The sequence below is a fragment of the Myxocyprinus asiaticus genome, chromosome 23, assembly GCF_019703515.2.
Source record: "Myxocyprinus asiaticus isolate MX2 ecotype Aquarium Trade chromosome 23, UBuf_Myxa_2, whole genome shotgun sequence".
Lineage (NCBI taxonomy): Eukaryota > Metazoa > Chordata > Actinopteri > Cypriniformes > Catostomidae > Myxocyprinus > Myxocyprinus asiaticus.
This window is the reverse complement of record NC_059366.1, coordinates 24763264-24782500: the sequence shown is the minus strand read 5'-3', so window position 1 is coordinate 24782500 and position 19237 is coordinate 24763264. Positions and strand designations below refer to the sequence as shown.

Sequence of the window (19237 nt, the reverse complement as noted above, 5' to 3'; positions counted from 1 at the left end):
AGGTGAAGGTTCTGGAGTGACCATCACAGTCTCCTGACCTCAATATCATCGAGCCACTCTGGGGAGATCTCAAACGTGCGGTTCATGCAAGACGACCAAAGATTTTGCATGACCTGGAGGCATTTTGCCAAGATGAATGGGCAGCTATACCATCTGCAAGAATTTGGTGCCTCATAGACAACTATTACAAAAGACTGCACGCTGTCATTGATGCTAAAGGGGGCAATACACAGTATTAAGAACTAAGGGTATGCAGACTTTTGAACAGGGATCATTTCATTTTTTTCTTTGTTGCCATGATTTGTTTTATGATTGTGCCATTCTGTTATAACCTACAGTTGAATATGAATCCCATAAGAAATAAAAGGTATGTGTTTTGCCTGCTCACTCATGTTTTCTTTAAAAATGGTGCATATATTACCAATTCTCCAAGGGTATGCAAACTTTTGAGCACAACTGTATATATATACAGTTGAAGTCAGAAATTTACATACACCTTAGCCAAATACATTTAAACTCAGTTTTTCACAATTCCTGACATTTAATCGTAGAAAACATTCCCTGTCTTAGGTCAGTTAGGATCACTACATTATTTTAAGAATGTGAAAACCTCACCCTTTTTCCTCCAAATATAACGATGGTCATTATGGCCAAACAGTTCAGTTTTTGTTTCATTAGACCAGAGGATATTTCTTCAAAAAGTAAGATCTTTGTCCCCATGTGCACTTGCAAACTGTCTGGATTTTTTTTTATGCCGGCTTTGGAGTGGGGTAAGATGGCCCCTTTTCACAATTGTTTATTTTGTGCTATGATGACAAAATTAGCAAGTGTTTCTATTTATTTTCCCTGATCTTATGTTGAATGATGCATCATCATCCTGTTCATGCTAATGTTACACTTTAAAAGTAAATGAACATTGTTCTTAAGGGGGGTGTCTTATTCTTACCCTGTAATACATACTGTATTTGTACACGCCTATGAAATACTGATAATTCACCATTGTTGCACAGAAAATCAAGGTGATATAGGCCTAGTAGTCATTTGTATGACTATAGTACTCATTTCTTTTGTAATAAACAAGTAATAGATATGATGTGATAGTAAACTTCTATAGATATGGAATAATCATAAAAATATAATTTATGGAAGTGCATATAAAACACTATTACATACCTTGGGTCTCTAATGACCCCATACACGTTATAAAAAATATATATTTTTGAGGAATAATAAAGAGGTGTGGGCATAACTCCAAAAAAAATGGATGAGGTATGAACATGAGGTAAAAGCGGCTTGGACAATAATTTATACCAGAATAATGACACTGATAAACATTTATAGGCAGTGTATGGTCTTTGTCAGTGGTCTTGCCAAAATAAAATAACAGTCCATTTACACAAGATCATCTTGCGCATGCGTGTAAATATGACACTTAAGTCGGCATGACTGCAGGGACTGAACTTTGGTTGTCGTGAGATAAGGAATTCTATTGGCTGCAGTCTCTGGCCCGCCTTTGTGTTTATGAACCGTTTTCTCAAGCGCTTCGTCGTTCATCAAGGAGCTGATGGACTTGGTTAACCCAAAACGTTACGGTACGTACTACACATAGTTTAGGGTCATGAAAGCCCTTGACTGAGGTGTTGAAGCTGCTGTTTGACAGGGTGATATATAAAATTGTTATATTAATAACGTTGTGTGGTGCTGCCTATGACTTATACCGGAATGTATCTCATCTGTCATTTCTTTGTCGATGCATGCAACAATGTCCATTTATGAATATGCATTTTATATATATATATATATTCCCTTTTCTTGGTTTCCATAATTTCAGTGCAGTTAACTTATTCAGTAGTTTTAAAATGGCCTTCCCAGGCCCTGTAGTGGGTCCTTGACGTTCATATTTCCCGTTCTTAAGGCATTATCTCACGCTTGTAGTCATCTGTTCCTCTTTTTCGAATACCATTGTTGAATATGATGCCTTTAGCGTTTGTTGCACTATCAGATTCTTGTACCGTTTAATGGACTGCTAATACCTACAAAGAAACATTTATGACTGCGGTAAAGTTGTTTTTATATTGGATATTCGTTATACATTCGATCCTTCCTTTAACATTAATTGGTATGTAATCGTAAAATAGTGACGGTTCATGCTTTGTTTCGTTCAGATAATACTGTAAATCGTAATAGCAAAAGTAATTATGATGTTTTTCGATAAATGTAATTGCTTGCATCAAAAGTAAAAAACGCTCAACAGCGATCCCAACTAGGGCAATCCAAGTTAGGGAGTGTCTCAAAAGTGCAAAACGCACAAATATCTGGTAAGAGATACATTATTCCATGACTACATTAAAAGTGGTTCTTTTTACATGTGTAATGTTTATGTTGGTAAACAAATTGTTACATTTAGTTCATTTTTATTTTTCTTATGATTTATATCCCTGTTATGACTATTATTGTAAACTGAATGCTTTAATGAAATAAATCTATTTAACTTTCTGGCTTTTTTACCTAAAGATCCCACATCACTTGCAATGTATTTATACACACCTGCTACATATCTTACACAGATTTGTTTGTGGAAATATGTTTTTGTGAATTTTTATGGAATTTTTAAAATACTACAATCCATTTAACATCTTGTTAATTTGACCTGATGATGTCACACCACATGTAATATATTCACAAACACATATAACACATCTTACATTACCTGAAATTTGGAAATATGATTTTGTGTATTTTTTAAGAATTTTTTAAATGTTCAAATCCATATAACTTCCAGATCATGTGACCTGATGATGTCACAACATTTGTAATATATTCACAAACGCATATAACACATTGTACATGACTTGGATTGTGGAAATATGATTTTGTGTATTTTTATAAATTTTGGAAATTTTCAAATCCATATAACTTCCAGCTCATGTGACCTGATGATGTCAAACCACCTGTTATATATTTACAAACACCTATAACACATCTTACACGACTTGGATTTTGGTTTTTTTGTATTTGTTATGAAATTTAATTTCTGAAATATTTAAAAAATCTACCTCCTTTGACACAGGCCAGCCTTGAACTTATGTTACCAGCATGCCTACCTTAATTAATCATGTCAAAGCACTGGCACTACCCCACATCTCAGCCTGCTTTGCTGCTATTTAATATGGTTAAGTGACCATAACATGTAGTTTGGATGATGCCTAGCATTGGGTATGAACCCATACTCTTGGTGTTGTGAAGACCCTGCTCTATCCATTGAGCTACAGGACTTACTCCAAATGACCTGGAAGGCTTACATCACATCTGGATTACTAACTCAAAGGACAGTTTACCCAAAACTAAAGTTCTGTCATTAATAGCATTGTATGCTCATGTGAAACCCTTATTATTGTTCTTGTTCCATGTTACACAAAAGTTACTTACATGCGAGTTATTTAGCTGATTATCCAAGCAGATTCTTTTCATACAATGAAAGCAGATGCTGGTGGATGTCATACTCCAAACAGGAAGCATAAGAATAATACTCAGTTGTCCTTATAAGTTGTGCAATAAATTCCAAGTCACTAAAGCCATTTAATACATACAGCATATACATTTGAGTAAGGAACTGATCAAAATTTAGTTTGTTAATCATTGAAAACCCAATGAAAACAAGTTTCCCTACGTTTAAAACAGTCTCATTCACAATATCAATATCAGTTGTTCCCTTTCGATTATGGTCTCTCAACATTGCGTTGCTGACGCTATGGGAAATTCCTTTCTCAATTACCTAATTGAAGCCCTTTGTACAATAATGCCAATTCTAAAATTGGCAATAGTGTTTGAGCCCTGTCCCTTTAGGCGCGCAGTTGGCCTATATAAGTGGGTCCCAAACCACCATTTCCTCAGAATTCTTCTCCTTCGAGACAGCGAGTTCATCTCTCATCTTAACAAGCCCTCTCATCTCTGCTTCGCCATCGAGAAATACTCCACCAACGGATGGGTTCTTCCCCCCCTTAGACACAAGCAAGACGACTCATCGCCTTGACAGCACAGCACATGCAGTGAGATGACTGACCTGCTCCCTTGCAGTGTTCCGGCGGAGACATTTGTATCCTTTATTATTGAAGTGATATAGTGTGTACAGTATATATACATTTGTATATCTAAAACAGTTGCTTGTGTGTAGCGCGTCTTTGTCAAGTGTTTTCTATGCGAGAGACAAATCCCGCCGTCAGACGGGCATGAGATATGCAACCTCTGCTTGGGCTGAACCCACACTGAAGTGGTTCTCATGGAGACAGACTCTCCTCACTGTGAGGGCATGAGTCTCAGGACATTCCACTCTAGAATCACCCTTGTTCTGAGGGACAGTTCTGCCTCCTATGTGACTTCCGAGGGACCACACGAGCGAGGAGGCAAGGCGAGGCCACAAGGTTGAGCTGGAAGACTTCGGGAGGATCTCGCGCTGGCACAAACCACGCAAACCCCTCAGCATCATTGCCCCTACAGTATCTGCATTTCCGGTCTTCCGTCAGAGCGCATGGTCTCATTACATTTGGTGGATCTGATGATGGGGATAATGCCATGTCCATTGCAGCATCTATGGCGAGTGGTCAGGCCCAACAGAGGACATTGCCACTCCTCCCTCCGGTGAGGGTGAAGAGCGTACACATGCCACTGATACTGAGCTGCTTTGCATCCTCTCACGGGTGGTCAAGGAACTCGGCTTACAGTGGTCCCCTCCAGTCAAGCCGGATCTGGATGAATTGTTCCTACAGTCTGGCCGCTGTCAAAAGACTGTGTCCCAAAGATTAGTGCCATTGTTCCCGGAGGTCCACGCGGAGCTCACAAAGACGTGGCACACGCCCTGCTCTGCACGCACTCAGGTCGGAGGGGCTGCTGCTTTCATGTTGTTTGATTGGACAACATGACATTAGTAGCTTACATAAATCGTCAGGGCGGAATCCGATCGCTGCCAATGTTGAGACTGACACGACGCCTCCTCCTTCGGAAGGAAATTCATTCAATTTCAAAAATTAATAAAAAATACACCAAACTATATATAAAAAAAAAAAAATCCAAGCCATGTAAGATGTGTTGCAGGTGTTTGTAAATATATAATAGGTGGTGTGACATCATCAGGTCAGAGGACTAGGAAATTATATAGATTTGAAAATGTTGAAAATTCATTAAAAAATTCACATAATCATATTTCTAAAATCCAAGTCATGTACAATGTGTGTCAGGTGTTTGTAAATATATAATAGGTGGTGTGACATCATCAGGTCACATGACCAGGAAGTTATATTGATTTAAAGGCAAAAATTCATAAAAAACACACAATCATATTTCCAGAATCACACCATTACATTCTATTTGTATGATGCTACGAATATTTTAGAATCTTGAAATTATTCTTTTTTTGTTTTTTAATGTTATGCACTTTTGCGACAGTCCCTTAATTTGCACTTTACGGCAGTACATTAAAGGACCTAGTTGCCTATGCTAATCTTTAAGCAGATGGCTGTACATTATGGCTCAGTAAAAAAAAGTAGATATTCTATCAGCGTTTTGTTCTTTAAGGTTTCTCAGTGAGCTTGAATGCAGGAACTGTGCCTTCTCTGGTCATGTGATTGGTGACCAGATTGCCATGGTAACTGTCCAGTCAAGGCAATATAGACCACTAGAGCATAAATGAAGAAGTCACACAGATGTCTGTCCTCAGATTTAAAGTTACAAAATTTGTGAACAAGAGGAACCAAAACAATTTTGGTCTTTATTTCCATGAATATAACACATTGGAATTTATGCTTCTTTGCTCTAATGGATACACAGCCCTGCTTATACACAGAGCCCTGTTTGTTATTGCTGAAACTGAATGTTAATGGTCTGATTCACATTCAGTCTACAGAGCTGTAAATTTATTTTTTCTTATAGTGTTTTAGGATGATCAATAATGAGAGCTGACCAGATATGCAAAAATGATTGTACGAAAAGTGAATGGAAGCCTTAATAGGCTCTGTGGAGAAGACACACTCTAGTCTTTGTTTGCAGGCAGGCAATGATTTAAATTTCCCCATGTGATCACATGTCATGAAATGCCAGTTTTTTGTTGGTTGCCATGGAAACCAGATGCATCAGCCAATGAATGAAGACTGGGTTCAGTCTATTGTTCCACAGAAATCAACAAAACTGCACAGTTATTTTGGTTAATCTGAGATTAGACCTATGCATTTTGCCTATATACAGTATTTATTTATTTAATCTACTTTTATGGGTTTTGTTTTTACTTAGAAGTTGTAGATGAATTTGTAAGTACTGTATGTTCCAAGGTTGTGGTTGCTGTTGTAGGTAGGGATAGGCAAATAGCAACAGCATTCACAAATTTCAGGCAAGCCTGAACATGTAGCCTTATTAATGAGACTTCTGATCTAGATTAGTGGTGAATGTATTAATACTGTTAGATATCTCAGAGCTTCCTTCTATGATGACTCAAGCCCTTGCTTTGCTGAATCAAGCAGTGTTTTATACATTGATCTTTTAGCTGTCATTCTGGACAAATGAGACACCACAGAATCTGGATGTGTTGCTATGGCTCTCAGACTTGACAAGGCCTTTTCAGACACCTCCTCGCAGATGGAGAACAAGAGCCATGGGAGGTGGAAGACCAGGATCCCAGAGTTCATTCGCAATGGTCACTCTAGACCATTCAGTCATGGGTCAAGTGAGTTGTCAAGGCCTGCACATGTCCAGGAGGCCAAGGATTCAGAAAAAGAACAGATTGGTTGCAGAAAGACAGTTACCATGGCACCTGTTTCCAGGTATATGACAGACAGAAGCCTCTACACCATGAGAAAACCACTGATCTCCTCACAAAGCTGGATGCCTATACTGAAGAATCCATCCACGCATGAAGACTCAAAGAGGGTAAAAATTTAATGCCACATAATTGATGTGCTGTATTTAAGAGGCATTTGGATGCAATTTAAAGGGTTAGTTCACCCAAAAACGTTGCCGCAGGAAGTAGCGGTGATGGGGGTGCTGTCGGCATTGCAGCACCCCTTGTTAAGTGCTGTCAAACCGTCGTAATCTGTGTTAATCTTGTTAACTAAAGTAATGACGAAAATGTTAAGGGGTATTTTTGTTATTTCCGCAACAGTGACCAACCCTAAACCCCCCAGCACCAACCCACACCCCCCTGTCTGTCCGCAGCACCCCCTGTTCAAAATCTGTTCCTGTGGCCTTGCACAAAAATGAAACTTCTCACATGATTAGCGATTTCAGATGTGTATGATTTTCCTTCTTCAGCACAATCTAAGTGAAGATTTTTATAATCAGATTTCAGCTCAGATTGTCCATACAATGCATATAAACGGATGCCATCAGGCTGTTGGCTGTTTGACATCTAAAAGGTATATTTAGGCAGCATAAACTAAATCCACACGACTCCAGTCTATCAATTAATGTCTTCTGAAGCAAATTGATAGGTTTATGTAAAAATAAATAGATAATTAAAACTTAATTAACCTGTTGATGCTCATTGTCCCCACCCATGGGTTTGACTTTACTTTGCTTAAATGAGTTCACATTTATTATATAGTGTGCTGTTTAAAATTGTTCCTGGGTATCCGCGGGTCCTTAAAAAGTCTTAAAAATTCTTACATTTACTTTTAAAATTTAAGGCCTTAAAAAGTCTTAAACAAATTACAAGAAGTCTTAAATTTTGGGGCGTGAATAGAGGACAAGCAAAAAACAGCAGAATCTGCGCCAGTCAAAATCATCTCTCTCTCTCTCTCTCTCTCTCTCTCTCTCGTGCATTTAGCAGCTGAAGCTTGAGTTTAGTGTGAGCGCGCGCAGGTAAGCCCATTTGTACTGAACCGACGATGTTACACATGTATAAACCTTCATAAACTCGTTAATCTGAAATGCAAATATCCTTATTTTGCGTATCTAACACTGTCGCTCCTGCTTAGAATCGACAAAGCGGTCAACGTTACAATTTGCAAGCGCGAGAGTTTGGAGCGGTCTTTTGACGCCTTTCAAATCGTTGCGCTTCCTTATTTTACACTATATCTTTGACAATAATTGTAAAGCTAACAGAACTACTCAGCTGCAGAGTTACACCTGTTACATCTCTCATCTCCATCTCTCTAGATCTAGGGCTGCCAACGTAATTGACACTGTTCTCACGCTCTCACACCACACGTCCCTTTTCTCACGCAATGATAATGTCGCGGAGCAAAGAGGACACTGACACCGCACGACAGACAAGACAGAGCAGCCTGCATGATGCTGCGAGTTATTCAGACCAATCAGGGGGAAAACAACAGCACAGCGTCTCTCCATCTCTTTCTCTGTCATAATTTAATCTGTTAACATTTTCAATACATCTTGTCAACTTAAAACGGCCATATTTAAGGTAACTGATATTTGAGATATTTCACTCAAAAATTTAAATTGTCATCACTTACTTACCTTCATGCTGTTGCAAACCTGTATGACTTTCTTATTTCAGTGGATATCAAAAGGAGATATTTGGGAGTTTCAGTCACCATTCACTTACATTGAATGAAAAACAAGATGCAGTGACAGTGAATGGTGACTGAGACTAAATGTTTTGCTTAACATCTCCTTTTTTGTTCCATGGCAGAGAAAAATTAATTCAGAGTTAAGGGTGAGCAGTGATGACAGAAATTTCATTTTTAAATGAACTGCCCTTTAAAGTATTAGAACCCTTTAAATTATTTGTTAAAGTTATCTGCCAAGAAAAAAAATATAAATGTTATTCAGCACATGCTAGAGCTTATTCACAGCAGCGGTATCTTTGATTTTTAATGACAATGACAACAAGGCTGTGCGGGATAGACATACAGTCTCTTCGATGAGATGTACTGCAGTTTAAAGTGTTTTTGGATCATTCTGTGTACAAAACATTGAAAAAAATATCTTTTCAAGGACACTCTGTAGACATAAAACTCCAGACAACATGAGCTGTGGAAAATCAGATGGGATCTAGGAGCTTTTTACAGCTTTATACTGTGCATGCCATTGAAGAGATGGTAAGTCTATCCCTCACAGCCTCATTTCCATTCCCATTAAAAATCAAACATGGTGCTACTGTGAATAAGGTCTATAGACCAATCCTCTTATTTACAAAAAATGTCAGCGCATGAGCAGTAAGTGGTGGCAGAAAGCCCGCTGACTGTTGTGTTAGATTTGACAGATTAGATGATTAAACGAAAGTATGACACAAAACCATCATAAATACAAACATGTTCTTAGCGATACAATTACTATAATGAAATTAGTTAATAACAAACATGTAATCATGTTCACTATAAATTTATGCTGCAAAGTTGTGAGTTGAAATGATCAGCTCTGTTGATGATCTTGAAGCCACAGCAGTCAACTAGAGCCCTCGGAATAATTTTTCAACAACGTAATCCAATAAAAGTTTATTTTTTGCACATGGTTTTTGCCACCACTTCCATGTTTGACATAAGTAGTGACGTTGCCAAAGCATTGGTTTATTGCGTCACGCCTTACTGGAAAGCAAGTGACTAAAGAGAAGGGTCACAAAATAGGCTACATACTTTAGGCTACATGCATTCTTAATGATTTCATTTAGAGTTTTAATGTTGTATTAACTTAACACATAAATGCACAATAATATACATATATATATAACATGTCCAGAAACATTCAAGTAGCCTCAGTGGTTTTGTATTTACCAGCTAATGAATTAATGTGTTTTTTTTATTGTGAAAGTGGTCTTCAATTTTTCTTTTATTTGGACTTAAAAAGTCTTAAATTTCATTCCTTCGAACCTGCAGAGACCCTGTGTTCATAATGTTGACAAATTATACATCTTTATAATTTGGCAACATTATTAACTCTTTTTTTTGTCTAGACTATATGGTAAATGTGAACTAATTTAAGCAAAGTGACATCAGTTCTGGGGGGGGGTGGGGGGGACACATCAACAGGTTAACTTTAAAAAATCGCTTCCTGCCAGCAGTCGACGCATCAGTGATGTTAGCGTGCGCTTTGAATACAACAGAGGAATGAACGTCAGGCGAGAGTTAGTTCATTTCAAACAGAAATACAGCACTGGGCGGAAGCAACGATTTAAAGTTAAATTAGGGATGTATTAGGGAGTATTCATTTTGCGATAAGTATTCGAAAAGTAAAAATACTATTCGAATTTCACAAAGTTTTGCTTTGCTGGCCATATATGCAGTGAGATGTATGTTAAATCCCGAACACAAAAACAAAAACTCAGTTATAACAGAATGCGCGTGGCGGTGTTGAGTATGGACACAAGTTGATCACATTTGATGAGCAAACCGTTCTGTCAGCGTGTTTAGATGGACACCAAATAGCGGGCTATTGCGAGAATGTGGCTTACTGCGAGAAAGCTGGGCTCCTGTTTAAATGTACTGTATAAGCGGTGTACTCTTTACTCCCATATATGTGCAACTCATCAGAAAGCAGCATCCCCGTTGCAGTGTAATCCCTGCGACGCTTCTGTAAACAACAAACATGGCAAAGACTGTGCTAGCGGAGGGACATTCCATCAATTAAACTGGTGTGTATAAATGAGTATAGTTTACTGAGCACGTGGATATGCTTGTTTTTCTCTACAAAAACATGACATGAGATACAATATAAACATAACTATTATATGACGAGCGTTTATATTCATCCTGTACGTTAATTGTGTCAGTCTACTTTATTAGCGGTTTCTTTTTCTTCGCTTTGCATGAGCTTAAAAACTTTTATTCTGTACTTTTTTTTGTTTTCACGCACTGCTTGTTTAAAAGTTTTCACACAAAAAAAAAACAAAACAAAAAAAAAAAAAACCAGGACATAATATAAGCTTGTTTTGGATGTAATTAGAAGCTTGTTTTTTTTAAATGGTGATGCAACCTTTATGACTAAAAAAATTATTTTACAATGTCTCTTTCTCATTAATTACCTTCATTTAAAGAATAGAATATTCTAATATTTGTTTTTTATTAGCTTAATTATTTGAATACCAAATTATTGACGAATGCCCATACCTGAGTTAAATACATTTTAATTATTGATTTGTTTCTTACACCAACGACTGGAGTTGTGTGGATTACTTTTATGCTGCCTAAATATGACTTTTGGACCATCAAACAGTCAGCAGCCTGATGGCACCCATTTACATGCATTGTATGGACAAACTGAGCTGAAATCTGCTTATAACAATTTTCACTTTGGTTCTGCTGAAGAAGGATAGTCATACACATCTGTGATGGCTTAAAGGTAAGCAAATCATGAGAGAATTTTCATTTTTGGGTGAAGTAACCCTTCAAGGATGGTGGTAGATTTTGTTTAAGAATCTGTACTGCTAATGCAACAGGTTGCAAGTTCACTAGTAACTACCAGTTTGGATTGACCCAGAAGAGTCCTCGAGATTGCATTAGTGCTATATCACCAAAGAGTGCAACAGTGCCTGTCCACTTTTTCAGTCTTGGTTCTATAAGTATTTTTCCCATTCATTTTTTTTTCCAAACGGGATTTCATAAAGTACTTCATTAAAGATTTCTAAGTCATGAACTAAACCAACAAGCTCCGAGATGAATCACAACATTACAAACTATGATTTGAAGCAAAGGAATTTGAAAATCGAACCAAAAGACAAGGGGACAAGACTGTGTACTTATGTTCTTTAATGAGGGAATTAACTACAATCCCATGAAGCATTGCAAATGACATAATCAAATTTGTTTTAAAGTTGTTGATTATAAATAAAGAATCCATATATTTGAAGTATATTGCAAAATATTCATATACATATACAAATATATAATTAGTTGGGGAATGCAGGGAGATGACCCTGTTGCGTCATTTGCTATGTGTCATGGAAGTGGGTGTTTGTGGAAATAACACAGACTGATGGCTTCTGCAGAAGCATATACCATCAATTAACAACTTCGTAGCTCACAGTAGGCCTGTCTTTAAAGGGTTTTTACGTTAATAGTTAATTCCCTTATGTAAAAATTAAGTGGATTTTTACTTTCAGAACCAGACTGTTGCACTCTATTGTGCCCTTGAGCATAAATGCTGAGATTGTTCTGGAGAGCTGATTGTCCCTTCAATTTGTGTACTGTATGTCACTTTGGATGAAAGGGGAGAAAACAAAGCTGAATTGAGAATTTAAGGCTTACATCCCAGGGTTGATCATTAACCATGAGCTATTATTCTCCATCCCTTCTAGGAAGCTCAGATGAGCTATAAATCAGATTTCGCTAAAAAAAAGGAAAAAAGTCTGCCTAAGCAATCATACAGAGATATCACAGATGTTTCTCCATCTTATACATTCTCCCCACCACTGTCCAGAGAGGACCTAGATACCTCCATGAGCATATCAGACCTCTGGAAGTGGTCACATGATGAGGAGCCTATTTTTAACACTTCAGCCAACAAACGCAGCCAGTCTAGCCCCCCTTTAGCTTCTGTGAGCTTTACCGCACCCCCAGTGCCTAAGTGGATATCCACTCCCCGAAACACTTCTCATTCGTCCAACCATACTTCTCGTTTCACCAGAAAGGTTAATACAAAAACAGGTGAGATGGAGAAAGGAAGAGATTCTCTTCTTAACACAGAATCTTCCCAGTATCTCTGTAAGAACCATCCAGTTGGTCTCAAACACATGTCCCCTTATCAGGCCAACTATTGGGCCTGTGCGATTCCCAACTCCATGCCACCCTCCCCAAACCGCAAATCCCCTAACTGGGATCCTGAAAAGGAATACCAGGCACTCCTAGACTATACATACCCTCTGAGACCCAACATGGCCAATAAATGGAGTTCACTAGAGTCAGAGTCTCTGTTACGAACTGATCCACTGGTGCAAGACTCAGGCATTGAGTTGGACCACTTTTGCAGCTCTTCCACTCTGTCTTGTTTGGACCTATCCCACGGAGGGACTGGACAGGGAAGGTATAGTCCAGCATCAGGTCAAAGATCAGCTGAATTTCAGAGTCTAAATCTAAAGAAACTATTACATTCTAGGTCCTCAGATGGTATACTGTCTAGTAGCTTGTATTCTTCACTAGATCAAGCTGGCTTGTCTGTTGAGAGTCTGGACTGTGACTGGAAGCAAGGGGTTCACTACCGTAAATTTGGTATCTTCTCCACATTCAGGTCTGTCCCCACATTCATTAGTTCAACACACATTCTACCCCGCCCTGATTCACAGGGCGAATGGGATGAAGAGTTCCTTCGCCTTCCTGAACAGCTACAAGAACTTAAGGTGCTTACACAGCAGCTGAGGGACATTCATGCTCAGATGAGCCAGCCGGTCACCACCAGCTGGGAATCTCTTGAAAGCGAGATTGCATCTCTTAGGTCACCACCGGTTGTTGGAAAGCAGGAACCAGTGGTGGATCAAAGAAGTGAGGAAGGTATTGAAGTAGAGAGGGTATCTATATCTGAAAGCCCTCTTCAAAGTGAGGATCATTTAGAGGAGGCTAAGGAGCCTGATGCCAGAATGCAGATGATTAGCCAAGAGATGAACAGGAGTAGCCTGAGGGAGGTGGAAGCCATTATGGATCAGCTGAGTGGGATATCTATGTCTGAGATTCAGAGGACAGTACAAACAGACCAGGATGAAGAAGAGAACAATGAGTCACTCATGCAGCACATACAGGTGAGTGGATTCTAAGGCCATGTCCACACTAATCCATTTTCATTTGAAAACGCATTGATTTTGCCATGTTTACGCCTCTCATCCACAATGGAATGGTGTCGCACAAAGGTGGTGCCGAATCAACCTCAAAGGGGGGCTTCTGGGAAAATGGTCGGACTGTGATACATTGAAACTTTGATATTGCATACACCTCCATAAAGGGGTAACCACACCCTCAAGATGACGTCAGGAAACTGAAATTGGAGGTTTCAAACTCAAACGGATTAAGGCTAGGGTTAAGATATACTTCCATCTCCACCGTTCTGTCTCGCACACGGTGGAGCGATCATCTTTTTAAAGTATACTCTTTTGAACAGGAGCCCATGCAGATGCATTTGACGCACTATGTGCAAACTATGACTGCTTTGTGATACCCTTAGCAGTAGGGATGTCGCTGTGTGAGTTTTTGACAGCTAGATTACCGTCTGAGAAAAAAATTGCGGTTAACTGGTTTTACAATTATATTCACATTTTCTTATTATGCAACAGCAGTAATGCAAAAAATGCATATCATATAACAACAGTCTAAACGTCTAAGTGGATGTATTTCTGGGGGATATGTGGCCTCTAAGGGAAGCCCTATAATAAGAAAACGGATAAACACACACACACACACACACACACACACACAAAGGAGGTAATAAGAGACGCTACAACTGCTTATGTGCATCCTAAGCTTAGTGATGTGCTAATGTAACCAGAGTGCTTCAAAAGTGCGTAAATGTAAGATTATTGTGGGTGCGCAACATGTAGTTCATGGCATTTAACCGTTTTTTCTTCTGCATCAGTTAATTAAAGCAATCCGTTGTCTGTCAGGCACCCCAGCATAAAGAATCGGCAACAGACTCTAAATAATGTCCACAACACCTTACAAATAAACCTTTGGACTATGCATAATAACATGAACGTTGCTTACAGGCAATTTAATGTCCGATCATGACTAAAACTGGCATTTATTGTTGAATGCAGTGAATTTGTACAGAAGCAATGCTTTAAATAATGAGGATGATTTAAGAAGCAACTTTTCAAAGTTTATTCGCTGATAGTAATTACGCAATTCACCACGCGCTGTCAGCACGCTTAAACTTTACAAAAATTGGCATCTTTAATTATTCACTTTAAAATCACCACAGCTAAAAATATTAAACTTACTAGTTTGTTGTTGGACGACTGGTAGAGCATCCTGTCCCATTTGTAGAATGTGTTTCTCTCTGCGACTTCTGTCTGCTTGTTTTACATCTGCCATCTGCAGTCAGTCATTTAAATGCTGTCAAACAGCCAATTTAAGTCGCTTTTTTGATGGATATGAGCCTAGTAGGTCGAATTCCTCTGTTATATTTTGGAATTTGTGTGTTTAAGTTTCAGTTTCACGTGAATTGAAAGTTCATGTTCAGTCCGACACCTGACCATTAAAGCACCACACCACCGTTCATAACCATAGTAACACCTCCAGTTCTCCCATTTATGCTTACAAAATCTTACGAAAAACTCTTTTATATTATATATTTAAATATGTAAATACAGCATTTCACAGTTTTTAACCGTGGATTCTAAATTCTTATGATTAAATTAACCATGATATATTTAATCGTGGTTAATAGTAAAACCGTATAATCACATCATCCCTACTTAGCAGTCAACTAGAGGCGTATGCACAAATATGCGTGTCTACAGAAATTAGGCTCCATGCAGACAGTCTGCGTGTACTATGCTGATGACAGAATTTGCGGCACTTGCAATGTGCGCAAGACGGTCCAGCACATGGAAAACTGAATTATATTTTGACCTTTAGTGTGGATGTGGCTTAAGTTTCTGTCTTTGCTGAGAATTTGGCTGGAATTCATGAACACTGTTACACCCTTTTTCAAAAGGCATTTTGCTCAAACCTAGAAAAGCTGATCCATTGGCTGTACAAGGTGGTAGAGAAAGTGGAGGTTCTTTCTCCACCTGTGGTTGATTTAGAGAGTGTCAAAGCTTCCATGGCTAAATATAAGGTTGGTAAACTTGATGCACCTTATAACAATAAGAAATAAGGAATTTACTTCAAAAAACGTTTTCTTTTCAGTAAATAACTGCCACATGATGTTTCCACAGAGTTTCCAGGAAGAAGTCCAAGCCCATAAGCCCCTTACAGCAGATGTTCTGCAGACTGGAGAGATGCTTTTGCATTGCATGAACTCAGCCTCTCCATGTGAGTAGTGGGTTTAATCAAAGAGCATGTGAAAGTGAAGAAATTAGGACAAAAATATCTTACTGTTGCATAATATATTATAGTATAAAAATAAATAAATATATATAAATGCAATATCATATTATTGCATAATATAATAAAAATAAATATTTTATATCATATTTTAAAAAATAAAATATAATTTTTTATGAGTTCCAAAAACAACAATGTAAATGTAAAATTGACCAAAACTATAGTTGACCAAAAAGAGACATATTTTTAGTATTTAGAAATATTTTGATATTGAATTTTTTTTTGTCATTCAAGTTTTTAAAGCCTTTAAAGGAAATCATATATCCCTATTTTATTATTTGTTTTATATATTTGAAGTAAAATATATAAAAAAGACTTGTATGAAGCACACATGCAGCATAAGAAATATGACTTAATCGTGAAAGCCCTGAATTTGACAGTTAATTGTCATAGCCTTAAAACAGACAATTAATCGTCATAATCGTTGTTATTCATTTGACAATTAATCATCAGCCAGATTTCATAATCGTGACAGCCCTAGCTAAGAGTACAATAAAATAATCTAATTTAGGATTGTAGGCTGATTTCTACAGTTTAAGGGTCATTATACCATCTTTGTGACCATAAATAGTGCTCAGAAGTGCCTTCAATGTGGTTAATGCTTGTTTTAAAATGGTCCAACAGTTTTATAAGAGAAAAAAAAAAAAACAACTCTTGGAAGAATATAGGAAAGTGTTTTACTTAAGATGTGTGAATTTTGTGAGCAATAAAACCTCTAAACCCTTCAGCTACTTGACTGGATACTAAATTAACAAGACTACTTTCACAGAAAGGAAAAGTTGCATTGTGTTACTGAATCCTCAGTTGTGGCTTCAAAGCTGTGAGGTAGTGAAAGTAAATTTGAAATCAGATGAAACATTAGATCTTTTTATTATTCAAACTCACAATAATGTCCTCTTTGTTCCTTGATTCTTTTGGTACACTTCCACAAGTGTCTACAGATTTTAAGTTTTGGACATGGTGTGCAGTGTAACCTAATACTCGCAGTCACATCTGACAGAAACAGGAAACGCACTGCTTAGAGAATGCAGCCATGCATACATGATTAGAGAGCTGTGCTGTTACCTAGCATGTTGTATTCCATTGCCTTACCATGCAAGAGAAGTCTTTTCTCTTATTTTACTGCATTAACATCAAGCATTAGCCATCCTATTTTTGTGTCAACACATCACCAGCCTTTAGAAGCAGGGTTCCCACGTTCTTGGAAAACCTGGAAGTATCAGGAATGGAGTTTTCCAGGTCTGGAAAAGTAACAGAAATGTAAAAAAATATTAAAAGTCATGGAATTTCATTGGTAAAAAGGGTGGGAACCCTGTAAAATAAAGTCTGTTCTCATACTGCTGCTAATATTGAGGTATTTGTTCTATTGTATTCCTGGTTCCTCAGTTCTTAAGGAGACATTGGTGCTGATAGAGAGGCAGTCTCGTACACTGGAAACACATTCAGAGTATCTTTTCTCCTCTATTCTGTCAGCCACGAACTGTCTCACTGACCCCAGGACTCAGGAAGCCTCAGGTAAATTATCTCCTTAACCTGGTTTTATCCCTGCGCCAATGCAGAGGATAATGGCAGCATATGTGGGTTCTCTTTGTGAAGAAGAGTTCCTACACATTTCACAGATTATGCATAGTGCCCTCTAGTGTCATCACATGATATATCATTATGGTGACTAAATAAATGACTATGTATGAACTGAATTTGAGCAACTACAATATAAAGGCCTTTTTTAACATGTAGATTTAATTACTCCCCTTGACTGTCATCTCTTTTGATGGTTAAGAGTGCCACATCATTAAATTGTTTCTCACTCATTCTCTACAGAAGGGATTTCCTGAGAATTAGTCTTGGAAAGTGTTGTGAAAAACAGGAAGGCTCAGTCTGCTCGCTTTCTTCGATGAGACGTCCTTTTTGTTCACCTGGTGTTTTATCAATTCCATATCAAGAGGACAATAACCTTAAACTACTAAGTACTTGATAAAACATGTCATTATTGTTTCCTTCATATTTTATACTTTATAACAGGTCTGCTTTATCCAAAAGTGGTGTTATGTTTGCTGTTTATTTGAATCTCACAAGTTTGTGTTGTCACAACATATGTGATGAACTTGAATGAATTGCCTGTCTTTACATACTCATGTCAGAAAATGCCTTGAGGTGACCTAATAGAGTTTTAAAGTTCTGCTCTACTGAAGAGGTGGACAGACACAGTGCCAATCAAGAATGTGATCTCAGGTTATTACCCTATTAAGTTTTAATAGAGAGCAGTCCAGCCTTCATTTGCATCTGTCTTTAGTTTCCCCTCTGAATCTAAGCAACCTGTGCCTGAATGACATATTTGTATTCTATTTTTGGATTAATAATTAGTGTAATTAATAGAATGATGATTAAACATTTCTGGATTGAAGGCAAAGTGCAATATTTGACACACATTCACAGGTCTCATTCCTACCATCATGCATGGTTTGTGGAAGCATCATGCTCTGGGGTTGCTTTGCAGCAGGATGAACTGGAAAGCTTGTTGCCATCAAATCATTACGGATGGAGTGTTAAAATTTGGAGGTCAAAAGAATGAAATGTAAAAAACAAAATTCTAAAGATTCCAACACTATTTGACCAATTCATTTCCATGATATTTCCACTACTTTTCCATTATTTTTGTTAGATAAAAAAAGAGAGACTTCTCTAGAAGTTGCACTCACATTTTCTAGTCAATGGAATGTTTAAGAAAAAAATATATTCATATTCAGAAATTTCCATGACTTCCAGGCCTGAAAATTCCTATTTTAAAAATTCCCTGATATTTCCATGTTTTCAATGACTGTGTTAACCCACTAAATTACAAAGAAGCACAATTCATTTTGTGAATAGGCCTACAGGTGAATGTTGTTGACTGCAGATTAAACAAAACTAAAGGCAGTGTCTTGGAGAAACTTCAACAGCAGAATTAACACACTGAAGTGTAACTTATGTTTTTTTGTATTGTTCGTACATTGACATTTTATGCGATTAAATTTTTTTTAACAATACATGATCCCCTTTTTGATATTTTATCTGTATATTGACTTGGTTAACATTGCATTCCTTTGAGAAGCAGAAGATACTTGAACAATTGTAAAGCCAAATAGTTTTACAGTGATTCCTCCTGTTGGTTTTTAAATTCTTGACATAAATTAACAGACGCACTCACAGAGGCCTTAGATTGAAGGTTTTCTAAAGTTGCATGGAAAGATTTTTTTATTCTAAACAGTAGAAACATGCATTTA

General features: G+C 37.6%; 1 protein-coding gene across 3 annotated transcripts; it reads left to right on the top strand.

Moving 5' to 3' along the window:
* The first annotated feature begins 1446 nt into the window (after nt 1-1446).
* LOC127414126 (centrosomal protein of 68 kDa-like) lies at nt 1447-18378 on the top strand. Of its 3 annotated transcripts, none has more exons than XM_051651905.1 (7): nt 1447-1592; nt 6533-6915; nt 12239-13672; nt 15583-15705; nt 15806-15902; nt 17361-17489; nt 17796-18378. In XM_051651905.1, exons 2-7 carry the CDS (start codon nt 6580-6582, stop codon nt 17807-17809), a joined length of 2133 nt encoding a protein of 710 aa, XP_051507865.1. In that variant the 5' UTR covers nt 1447-1592; nt 6533-6579; the 3' UTR covers nt 17810-18378. The 3 variants fall into 3 exon arrangements, 2 of the variants coding, with proteins under 2 accessions (XP_051507865.1, XP_051507864.1); XM_051651904.1 differs by lacking the exon at nt 1447-1592 and adding an exon at nt 1615-2318; XR_007892735.1 differs by lacking the exons at nt 1447-1592; nt 17361-17489; nt 17796-18378 and adding an exon at nt 1610-2318 and having other exon boundaries at nt 15602-15705; nt 15806-15839.
* The last annotated feature ends 859 nt before the right edge of the window (nt 18379-19237 follow it).

What these genes read in the sequence shown, in the direction of transcription:
- LOC127414126 (XM_051651905.1), top strand. Translation starts at nt 6,580, where the DNA reads ATGGCTCTCAGACTTGACAAGGCCTTTTCAGACACCTCCTCGCAGATG. An exon ending in CGCATGAAGACTCAAAGAGG is followed by an intron (nt 6,916 to 12,238) that starts GTAAAAATTTAA and finishes CATCCCTTCTAG; the next exon opens with GAAGCTCAGATGAGCTATAA. An exon ending in CACTCATGCAGCACATACAG is followed by an intron (nt 13,673 to 15,582) that starts GTGAGTGGATTC and finishes CTTTTTCAAAAG; the next exon opens with GCATTTTGCTCAAACCTAGA.